The following is a 12,379-nucleotide window of genomic DNA, read 5'->3' as shown; positions in this document are numbered from 1 at the left end:
AGTCAACTCTGCTTACTAGGTGCAGACGCGCCTCGTACGTCTGACGTATGACACCGGACTCATCTCCTATTGGTTGACACCCATCCCTTGTAAAGCAAGCATTTTTTTAATCTGTCAAAATAAAAAATAAAAAATACATATTATACTTCATATTTCAACTGCGTGATTGGGCAAATATTATATAAAAGTAGTCTAAAACATATAGATAAGTGAATCAATAATACATAAACTCTGGTGAGTCAAATAAGTATTCATTGATTTATTTTATTCCTTAATGATATATCTGCCCTAAGAATCACCATTTTGTCATGTTAAAAAATACAACATATAATAAAAAATAATTCAAAAAGGAGAAACATTTAATATGTAACGTATTGTAGGCTAATTATTTTTCCAATAGTTTGCTTCCTTAAAAAAAAAAGTCAGGCTAAATTTTTTGTTTGTTTTTTTTTGTTTGTTTTGTTTTGTTTTTTGTTGTACCCCAAATAAATAGGGACAATTTGGTCCTCTAATGGAAGGCTAATAAAATCATTAAGTTCTTGGCACTAATGAAACTCAAAAGATTGGGCCTCAACCAAACGATTGTTCTCTTGCAACCTACCTGAGCAGTGTGCCCCCCTCAATTAAATTGACATCATATGTTGTTCAAAATTCTTATTTTATGAGTGTGTAATACATGGTCTTGTTGAGTGATTTCATTGCACTGTACTTCAATCCTTTAACAATGATACAGACATGAGATTAGCTGGGATTTCCTTTTGGGCTGACTACAGGCTGCTTTGGTTTCCTGCATGGATGACTCAGATTGAGGTTATTGCATTACAAAGTACAGTAGCAGTATTAGATTATGATGCATGTTGAGGGTGAATTTGCCTTTCATTTCTAAGATTTACAAGGTAAGACAGTTTTAAATTGGTTTCATGTTTATATATTTCCATCACTTAGATATAGCAGCACACTACGGAAAATTTCACATTTTCATTGTACAGTAAGAAACTACTTGGACAGTGAACTGTAATTCAGGTTTAATTCATTGGTTCCTGCAGAATCTCATTCCATCCAGGGAATTCAACCAGCAACCCCTTGGTCATACACTTGCTTTTCCAAATATCCTACTAGCCTCAACACGAACAGAGAGAGGAGCTGGACTTGGCTTATCACCAACTAAATTCACTGGTGCCACCTAGTGGCCATGTGTCAAATCATGAGAGCGCCTCACAGAGAGCTGAGAATGTGAAAAAAAAACAAATCACATGCCTTATGCTCTTTAGAGCTCAACAGAGCAGTAGCATGGAAATTAGCCATGCTTGCAGGACCAGGGTTCAAATTCTGGGATTCTGAGAAGCTAACATTTAAAGTAGCTCCAAGTTTAAACTTTAGCTTCTTGTAACCTACACACACATGCATTAGAGGAAACCCCAACCTAGAGGGTCTTTGGTATTGTGTTGTACCATTGTGAGCCTCATTTGCTGGAATGAGGTGAAATGCCCCGTCTAACACATCTCTGTGAAGCCCGTAGCTTATGATTCACATCTTCCTCATACTCATCAAACCATTCAATGAGTCCTTATTCCCTGTATGGAAGCATCTGCATTCATTATATTTCTGCACTCATTTATTCAGGTTTTCTTTCATTTGTTATTCAACCACATCTGAAGGCACCTTCTTTACTCCTGGGCGTCAATTGTTGCTTAAAGGCCTTTCTTGTTTTGTGGTATGCACCCACTGATATGTTACAGAGTATCCACTCTGAATACTTCACCTTTTTGTCCAGCAGTGGGTAATACTTTGGGGATTTGTGTGGCTTACTAGAAATTTAAGTCATTAATCCAAATTCCAGACTGTTTGTTTGTCATTCTTTGATTTAAGTTGGGGTCAGTTGAAAATCTTGGTCATGTATTAATGTCTTGACTATTTTCCAGCGGTGAGCTCATGATGACAGACAGTGGTCAGACTGTTGTTTTTATGGATTTTAGTCACATTGTGCAACATGTACAACACATAACATATGTGGAATAGTCACCTACTGCTTATCCCTGCCAAGAATGACAGATGTGAAAAACAAAATGACCTCATTAGTTTCTGAGTCAACTCTGTCTGCTTTTCAAGGGCAACAATATTATGAGAACATAGGCTTTGATCTGCATGCTGCATGTAAAAAGATGCAGACTAAAAGATGGACACAATCTGGAAATTCAGGGTAAACAATTTTTAATCTGGCTAACTGAGAAATAAATGTGTTATTTTGTATCTTGCAGACAGATGATGTCATGGTCAAATTGTTTCACAATCGCATATTAACAAAGACCATCTGCAACTGCTGTACTAACATTTATGTTCCCCACAGAATACATTTTAATATGATCTCTTTACTTTTTATCCAGTCAAATTTTTTTCCCCAATAATTTGGTTTATGGCCAAATACCTGCAAAATTGTAAACTCTTAGTCACAGCAAGTGGTCAGTTCAAATGCATCTCTGTGATGACTTAGTTTGATATTAACACGGAATATATCCCTAAACGTGCAACCTGGTACCACTCCTTCTATTTTCCACCCCTGCCCCAAGAGAGCCTGTGTGCAACTGCCCACATGTGTCACAGCAGGTGGACTGGGCAGACAATGATGTTGCTACATGCTACTGTAGATTGAAGTTCCCATATATGTCTTATGTTTTATTTGAAGTGTTGATCCATGAGAAGATATATTTGTGGTTTTTAAAAACCAAAAACCATCTCAGTGTAGTTTTACGTCTCCTCTCTCAGATTTTTCTCTAGATCTCTAGTAACAACAGGTTGGTGAGCCAATCAGAAGAGAGGAGGCTCTCAAAATCTCTTCTGATTGGCTGACTGTTTTCTGAATGATCAAATAAAAATATAGTAGATTTCAGGTAAAAACACTCAGAGAAGCCAAATCCTGCAAGGTTGGATGGTGGGTCCAGGTGGGCGGGGCTTGGGGCATAGCTGAGAGTGGTGACTGCTTTGTTGTGACATCACAAAGTTCCAGAAGTCCTGACGGCTGGTTTTAATGCTCAGTTTCTGAATACAGGCTGTGTGCATTTCTCTGTGGACTGAGGCTTTGATACTTTCACAGTATCAATATAGAACCTAGACCTGATCTATAATCACACAACACATGGACATCTACCTTCATACTATATGGGACCTTTAAGTGTTTTGTGTCATTTGTATCATCCGTCAGGTTAGAGTGGAACTGTGGTTTTAACAAACTTTTTTTTTTTTTAATGGGAGACACATTGACTTGTCTTAGCAGGAAACGCACAGGTGTAATTAATGATATTGATTAAAGATAGCTGCTTTCCATTTGAGTGAGGCAGTTCCAGGACTCAGTTCTGTTCATGACACGCCTCAGATACTTAATGGAATTGAGCAATCATTCATGTTAGTAGCTGCACAAGTGTTTTATCTACTGTGACATGTCAAAACGTCTGCTGATATCCATAGTACAATAGTTGCTCCTTGGTCAAACCAATGTTCTGCCACCTTTTTGCAGTTAAGCTGCGGCATCACTGCGGAGCGAGTCCACCATATGGCAGAATGAGGTTGAACATTTTACAACAACGTGGCCTTGCTACACCCACTTCAAGTTCACAGAGCTCACCGTGTTTGTTCTGCCTGATGGAACATGATGTTTCTCTGCTGATTATAGAAAAGCAAACAGCCTCGTCAAACTTGACCTCAGGGGTGGAAGACCAAATCGACAGTCGTGGATCTGTTCCCTGTTTGATCAAATTAGACTTGTTGAAGGTTATTGGTAACACCTACACTTTTAACACCTCCAGCTTCTGACAGCTCTGATTGTACTGTGATGGCTTCTTAATGTGGAACTTGATGGTGCTGTTAGTAGAGGATATGGTAAGTAGGGTAGTCACAAGAGTGTCTTCCAGTCTCTCTGAATCCTGATCTGAGTCATTTTCTCGCTTCTTCCTTTGCAAGCTATTGTTGTGGATTGTAGGATAGGACGGGACGGGACAGGACGGGACGGGACGGGATAAAATAGAATAGGATAGGATGGGATGGGGACATTTTCAAAATTGTGTGTGAAAGAAAAGTCCTGGATGAAAATGGAATCACTTGAGGACACAATTGATGAGGATCTGGCAACAATCAAATTAAGTAGGTGAGAAGAATAAAGAGGTTGTTAAAAAACCAAGGTTTGTCAGTGCTTGTAGAGTTTCATGACTCTGTACTTCTGAATAAAATAAACTTTACCTATACCAAAATAAAACAGGAAATAATAAACAGTCCAAACAAAAAGTCCTTTCAGGGCCAGATCATGACACTAACTTTACTGGAGTGAGTTTTGTTCACAGAGAGCTGCAGGCTTCTTAAGGCCTCACTAACCTATAAGCCTGTTGCTCTTGTGGCAAACATGATTCCGATAATATTCTTTACTCAGGTAAGGAAACAGGGGGAGGGGGGTTGAAACCAGGCTGCAGACAGGAAGAGTCTAAATAAACTAGTCAAGAGGGAAGGCTCTTGATACACCGGAGGTGGTGGGAAAGCAAAGGATGAGACTCTGACAGCACCGGGCAGCTCCTTCAGCAACAGGCTTCTCCACCCACTGAGTTCAAAGGTCAAGTTTTTCCTTCCTGCTGCTGTCAGACTGTGCAACCAGCACAGTGCCCAACAAACCCAACTTTTTTCCCCCCAGTGCTCGACATGTATGCAGTTACCACACCTCATGCAGACAATGTGCAATATTACACCTCATGTTAATGCACTGATGATGTCAATATTTCTTTTCTCTCTCTTTCTCTCTATTCTTTTCCATCTGTGAGATTAATAAAGTTCATTCTATGTCATCTTTCTCTAAAAGATTCACCATTTTGACCCATAACTAGTACTAAATTCTAAAAATACCACAGTTCACAATAAAGCATGCCCCCATCAATATAGACTATAGATTATTTCATGTTTTAGTCTTTGTGTGGTTGTGGTGGTTTGGTTAGTCAGAACCTTTTTGATATTAATTTCTATAATAGACAATCCCTTTGTTTTCTCTTAGAAATTCAGTTGGGTCATTGAACAATATTCAAATCCACGTGTGCTGAAGGCTCAGTAATTGTATTAGCAGTGGTGGAAAGTAATTAAGTACATTTACTCTAAGTACTGTATTAAAGTACAATTTTGAGATGCTTGTACTTTACTCGAGTATTTCCATTTTATGCTACTTTATACTTTCACTCCTACATTTCAGAGGGAAATATTGTCCTTTCTATTTCACTACATTTGTTTGACAGCTTTATTTAAAGAAGCAAGATACTGTAATCACTGTAACACGTCAGTTCACTGAAGCATGCATCTGCACTGGGTTCACTTTCACTCTGGAGAAAAAGTAGACCTCCCTGATTGTCACTTTATAATTTGCACCCTGGAGTCAATCAGAAATCAGTAGATAACTTTTACAGTAGAGAGGCGTGCATCATTTTGCAGGTAGAGTTTTGCACAGCACAATTATCATCATTCGTCCAGTGACCTACAACCTCAGCACTGGGTTAGGAGGTCTGTGCGGTCAGATGTTGCACTGTTAAAAATATGTGAACACATGCATTTGTGATCAGACTTAAAGGAATAATCTGACATTTTGGGAATTATGCTCATTCACCTTCTCTCTGAGAGTTGATACCACTGTCATGTTTATAAGCCATGTTATATTCAGGCAACCATGTGTGGAGGAGATGGCCAGCATTGCTCCACACAGATGATATATGGAGTTACTGTAAGTGACCCAGAATGAAGTCGCTCTACATGAGTCCATGTTTCAGATTGATGGGGGTTTACTCAGTAAAGTTTTTCATTTAAAGCGCATGTGTTGACATGGAATCGCAAACTTAACAAGATCTTACATGAGAGCAACAACAGGTAGTTAATACTTTATACGGTTTGTGTGAGGTCACACAGATGTTACGACAACCCCGGGGTACAAACTCAAATCCTTGTGTTTATTTGTGCAGTTCTTCTTTTGAAGATCGGTGAGGAATTTCTGTGCATTACAACTGCTCCACTTGAAGCAGGATCCCCAGTTTGCTTCAACAAGATGCACAGCGACTAACTGAGATCATCAGAAACAAGGGAGGACCTGTCAGAGAGAAGACCAGGATATACTGGGAGTCCTGGAGCAGGTATGCATGTGCTCAGTTTGTGTGAGGTATCACCTGCATTGTGAATCAAAGGCAGAGAGCAAGATCCAACTGTGTGTATTGACACAAGCTGGATGTCATAGCCTTGATGCTAAGTTCATTAAGATGATTGTTATATGCATGTTTATGTTATGTTTGCTTGTAATTTGTATTGACATCAAAGGTGAAACCTTCCCTGCAAAAATGAAACAGCTTTGTTAATATGATCATGTTTAAACACTTGCATTATGCTGTTGGAGAACAAGATGACTGGATGTGCGCAGTTTTCATTGTGCAACTCTGGTCTATTTAGTGTCTGCGGTCTATTTAAAAGAACTGTAATTGTTTCCTCTTCAGTGTGTGTGTGTGTGTGTGTGTGTGTGTGTGTGTGTGCTGAAGTGCTGTATTGTGTACTTGGGGGAGGATGTGGACCAGCTAATGGAGGAGAATCTGGTCTGTGTGTTTTTGCAGGAATCACTTATAATGTAAATGATCCCAGTTTCTACAAGAACCCTGGTGCTCCTTCATTCATGCACATTTTTTAAGAGTTATTATTATTCATTATTATAATTAGTATTACACAATCTCATCATTATTATTTGACATAGTCTGATAACAATAATCCGATCAGCTGTGTAGGCTAGACTTCCAGTCTTGAGTCACTGCACATGGCGGTAACTCAACAGGAACTTATAGTGTCCTTTTGCTAAAGAAAAATTATAATTTACACCTGGGTGTTATAGTTTTGTCCATTATGTCTAAAGGTTTGTAATATTGTATAACAAATACTGTAGCAATTGTGCAAGACAACTTTATAACAGATTCCAGTGCAGCCAAGGAAGTACAAGCCTCAGTGGCTCTATTACGATCAAAGGCAGTCATTTGTTTTACTGAATAATGAAAAATAAAATTAAAAGCTTGTACACCGATAATCTCTTACCAATGTCTTTAGCATCACAGAACTGTGCCTAGTCCAACCTGCAGGTCAACATGGATGACCTACCTGCATATTGTATGTATGCAAAGATGGGTTGTCCATAGGTTCGTAAGTACATACATCCATTCGTCCCATTCTTGTGGACACAATATCTCAGTATTGCATGGAAGGAATTTCTTCAAAGTTGGTAAACATTTTCAAATCAAATTTGGCACTTCGACTCAAGGTTGAAGTGATTCGATTTTGGTGGTCAAAGGTCAAAGGTCAAGATCAGTGTGACCTCACAAAACACTTTTAGCTGAATGGAGGAGGCAGACAACCATGACTCTAGTTTTCTCAGCTGTTTGTCTCCTGCCAAACAGTTTTCCAGAACTTGTGTCCACTGTTCTGCAGTTATGATGGTTCACTGTCATTTAGGTTCAGCTACAGCAGCCCAGATGAAGCAGCGGGACCCTGTAAACGTACAGTTCATGCAGACACATCCGAGTAAAGTCTCGGTCTGACCTTGGATATCCATAGGTTTGGTTGCGTCACATTGCAGTCGCAGGGATGTTCTAATTTAGTTTGACTGTTAGCAGAAGCAGAGAGCGTTCAAGCAGTCTGATCCTAGACACATTTCAATATAGCTTGGAGTTGTTTGTAGTTGTTTTTATTTTTTACAAACATATTGAATAGCCATGTTTGCATAACTGTAATATGAGAGTATGTCCATATTTATACGGTCAAATTTAAAGACACTTTTTTCCCTCTCAGTTGCATAACGTGTCACATTCAAAACAAAGCGGCTAAATCTACAGAGAAATAATGTTTTGTAAAATGATGATGTTAGCCTGCCCAGTGAAGGTGGTGGCTGGTATGTCACTGAAGAAGAATTTGGCCGCTAATGATCTGATCAGCACCACACTACATAGGCATATGAGCCACAATAAAACCACTGCTTTATGCTTGTTCCTTAATCCCAACTTTGGCTGGTTAACACAAGTGGACACTCGAGCTTTTCCTGCAGTGATGAGTTGATGTGTTGACAGCTGTGGCACATGCTTGCACCATGTTACTTGGCCTCATCTACATACTAAATTTAAGCTGCCCAAGTGAACTCAAATACACTTGTGATGCATGGCTAAAAATATTCATGGAGATTGAACCAAAGCAAATGATGCACTGGGTTTTCAGTGTGAGTGTCAAGCTGGAAGAATCTGATAAGTCTGAGGCAGGGTTTTGGAAACAGCTTGTCATGGTCTAGCTTAATGCTTGTATTTAACCACTTGACACATTAGTTCAGCCTTGATAAAAAACTTCTACAGTGTGGTAACTTAGATAAGTCGGTAGGAGATTGGTAAGAGAGAACAAGACCTTCATTTAAGACATGCTATTATTAGATACAGGCCTATAGTTCTAATTTCCTCTGCTTCATAACCGTATGAAACTGTATATATTCACATGAAGCCTCCTCGTAGCTGATCTGCTCCCTTTTGCTGCGTTACTTTGCTCTTAATCCTGGTTGCTGTTTATTTGTTCACATTAAAGGGGCTATTTGCACGTTTTCTCTGCAGGTGATTGTTGCTTGACAATAGCCTCAGTCATTGTTGTCTTTATAATACAAGAGGTTACAATAAGAGCTTATAACACGCTCTTTGAGCAGTGCTACGTCTTCAGGGGAGCCTACAGTGAGTCTCTATTGTAAAGTGACAAGATGTGCTGGTGCTAGCTGTTTAGCATGCTAACTTCAGTAGAAGAAAAAAACTTGTTAATGCTAATGTATGCTATTTAGCAATAGCAAAACTTACAAATAGCTCCTTCAAAGCCCTCCAGCAGTTCAGGTGTTGGTTCAGAATCACTTGAATTGTCTGTCTGTGTTCAACTGTGGATTACAGTTACACACATGTGTAGCACTTTTTTTTATTTGTGGCAGCAGAATGGTGTAGGTGGGATTAGGTCAAAATAAACAACAGTGTTTGTAATGAATACACCAGCGTCGCTCAATAGTTTTGGGACAGCAACGGAGCTCTATGGCAACAAAACTGCTATCAATTCATCATTGTTTTTATCAAAGGATTTCTTTACAATAAGAAGAATATGAAGTACTTTCAGTCTTCAAGGTGTTAAATGTTATCTACACTTCATGTGGATGGATCCTCCGCCCACTTATTCCAACACCATTAAACCTCAAGCAGCAGCATGAGTCAGTGATGCAAGTGAGAGTTACAAATCTCTATTAACAGCCAACAATATCTTTGCCAGTAGCATTTTTGCTGCAAACTCGCTCCTGTTTCACAAACATCTCACCATACAATCTATGTGTGCACTGAAACAACTGGCTAAAGTGCATCAGCACAATGTGAATCGTTTCCTGCAGTTGGTTTACATTTCACAGTAAATAAAATGAATTAGGATTTGTTCTGAACCTTTTATTCTCTTAAACTCAATCTTATTCAGCGCCTCTCAGCTGAACTGGCTTGCATTTCCTACAAGTAAGAGAACGTTATGTTTGTTGCATATTATATGAAGTATTATAGAAATAATGTTTAGCAGCATTGAGCTGTGGTGGTCAAAGAGCAGGCTTTTGTAATTTTTGACTCAGCGTCCAGAGTCCTGCTGCATTGGAGGTTAAATCAATGGAGGGAGCATTATTTATGCTCAGCTGTAGTTGTGACATAATATGCTTGTTTGTAGTATGTGTGTGTGTGTGTGTGTGTGTGTGTGTGTGTGTGGGAGGTAGAGGCTGAAAGTGCATATGTGTTTGCATGTGTGTGTCTGTGTATCTTTGTGAGGACCAGTTTGAGTTATGGACCTTAAGGCATTTTAGCCGGTCCTCACACTCCTTTGAGGGCTAAGACTCGGTTTTAGGGTTCAGTTGTGATGGTTTAGGTTGGGGCAATGGGATAGGGGAATGCATTATGTCGAGGAGCGTCCTCTGAAAGATGGAAACTCGTGTGTGTGTGTGTGTGTGTGTGTGTGTGTGTGTGTGGAGGGGAGGTACCAGAGGGCTGGGATAAGTGCAGAGGGCTATTTCTCTGAGAGTACACTGTAATTCTTTCTGTCTTTTCTTTGAGTCCAGTCAGGATGAGAACAGCGCTGCTCTTTGTTTATCTGCTTCCTGCGCTGACAGAGGTAGCTCAGGCAACACCAGGTAAGAAAACACTTCATTTCACCTCATATTAGAGCAGAATACTCTGATGCAGTGGGCAGCGTGAGCTGACGACTGATACACTTTGTCCAGTTTTCTAATATTTTTGCAGCCCAAAGAAAAATAATCAATCTAACAAAAATAAATTATGTAATAAAAAACATTGTCACATCTTTCATTTGTTTGTTCATTCTTGTTATTGACCAAAGAAAAGATGAACATGGTCAATTTGGTATCTGGCTAAAGGAAACCCCTGTTCAGAGGCTACCAATAACAGCCTTCTTGTAGCTTGACCGCTGTTTGTGAGGTTTTTTTCATGGATTTTTAAGGGATTTCATAAAACAATAACTGGATTATGGAATTTTCCAAATCCAACAACTAATCCTTGGATTGACATTATTGTTTGTTTGTTTTGGTTGTTTTATAGTTGCTTACATGCATGTTTTGGCAAATATTTTATAGAAGTATACCGGGCCATCTTTAAAAATGATCTCAATATAAAGAAATGAGTTTAACCAAAAGTAAAAATACATAAATAAATAAAGGGTTATAGCTGTGTTTTCACGTGTTACCATACTTGACATTAGTGTTGACTACTCTTCAAAGCATGCTGAAATGTGTTTCTCACAATCTTTGGAAAATGATTGCACTCATGACAGCGCTGAAGCGCAGGACAGACAAAAAACATGGTGAAAAGAAAGCTGCACTAAAGTTAAATGCATGCTTGTAATGATAAAGTCAGGTTTTGGTCCTTCATTACATGTGACGTAAGTAATACCACAGCTCCCGATTTCACTACATATTCACTATTGATATTTTCCATGTTTTTCTTTTTTCAGTTAGTCTACAATACATTAATAATGCACTGTGTAATAACAGGAAATGTTGTTGATCACATTTGGAAGCTCATTGTCAAATAAACTTCACAAATCATACACACAAAAATATATTTTAGTGTTTATACTGGCTGTTTCAAGTATACTTTATTTTGTCACGTGCAATGTGAACATACTGAAAACTTCTAGAGTTTATAATGACATCACTTGAACATGGTCCTGCAAGTGCATATAAACAGTTCACAACAAGTATAGTGTCCAAGGTCCGAGTACATACACGATATAACATGTCACAATAATGGAGACATATTTCAGAACAACAACAATATTATTATTATTATTATTGTTATTATTGATAATAATACCAATTCTTATTATTGTAATAATAATAATGCTCATATCTGAATCACAAAGCCCATCAAAGCCAGGCGGCCATATTCTTCCATTTATTTCAGCACTGTAACATTACAAAAACCTTGCAGAGATTCATCAATATACTAACATGTCTGAATCCACATTATTATATAGCTATATGACTTGTCCACTGTGATGGACAACCTCATTCAGGCAAGTCTCTGCAGGAAAACTTTGCAAAAACACTGGTGTTGTCCTTTAACACACAAAACACACACTTGTATCTTCAGCAGGGAGCATTGACCTCATGGTCTCGCTGAAAAATGGTCGAATCAGAGGGGAATATGTGACCGTGACAGGCACAGAGAGGAGGGTGAAGCAATACCTGGGAATCCCTTTCGCCCGGCCTCCCGTGGGGCCCCTCCGCCTGACTGCTCCCCAGGATGTAGAGCCCTGGGAGGGGGAGAGAGACAGCACACAACAGCCCCCCATGTAATGCTGGGTGATACCTGAATTACCAAAGAGCATGATCAGATTTAAGTAACGGTTTTTTGTCTCTGGATGACACAAACTTCTTCTATCTCTTTCTATCTCAGGTGCGTCCAGGATCCAGAAATAGTTGTGAATGTTTCTAAGACCATGTCAATGCAATACACTGTACCAGAGCTTTCAGAGGACTGTCTGTATCTGAACGTATACACTCCAGCTGAAGCAACAAAAAGGGACAAACTGCCGGTGGGTAAAAGAGACGGCCTGTATAAACAGGGATGCACAAACAAATGATTTAATTGCAGTTCAGCCTTAAACACTAAGTTTGTGAAGGGAGAGAGAGGCGTTTGATGCTGTTGTACTGGGCTGAAGTGCAATGTAAGATTTTCATTTAATTTTGTTTTCAGTATTTGCAGATAACAGTTATTAGGATTGCCACTGCTTAAATACCAAGTGACAACTGAACAGTTTCCACTGATTACACTTAAATTGCTTT

General features: G+C 39.1%; 1 protein-coding gene across 1 annotated transcript in view; it reads left to right on the top strand.

The window, feature by feature from the left end:
• The first annotated feature begins 10,048 nt into the window (after positions 1-10,048).
• ces3 (carboxylesterase 3) overlaps positions 10,049-12,379 on the top strand; it is an 11,162-nt gene continuing 8,831 nt past the window's right edge. Inside the window, exons 1-3 of the mRNA XM_023397322.2 lie at positions 10,049-10,207; positions 11,685-11,886; positions 11,991-12,129. Of these exons, the coding sequence (XP_023253090.1) occupies positions 10,141-10,207; positions 11,685-11,886; positions 11,991-12,129 (408 nt within the window). The 5' untranslated portion in view covers positions 10,049-10,140. The remainder of the gene's footprint in view (positions 10,208-11,684; positions 11,887-11,990; positions 12,130-12,379) is intronic.

The sequence above is a fragment of the Seriola lalandi genome, unplaced genomic scaffold, assembly GCF_002814215.2.
Source record: "Seriola lalandi dorsalis isolate HSWRI2012SDOR001 ecotype SW California unplaced genomic scaffold, Sedor1 jcf7180002055008, whole genome shotgun sequence".
Classification (NCBI taxonomy): domain Eukaryota; kingdom Metazoa; phylum Chordata; class Actinopteri; order Carangiformes; family Carangidae; genus Seriola; species Seriola lalandi.
This window is presented reverse-complemented; position numbering and strand designations above follow the sequence as displayed.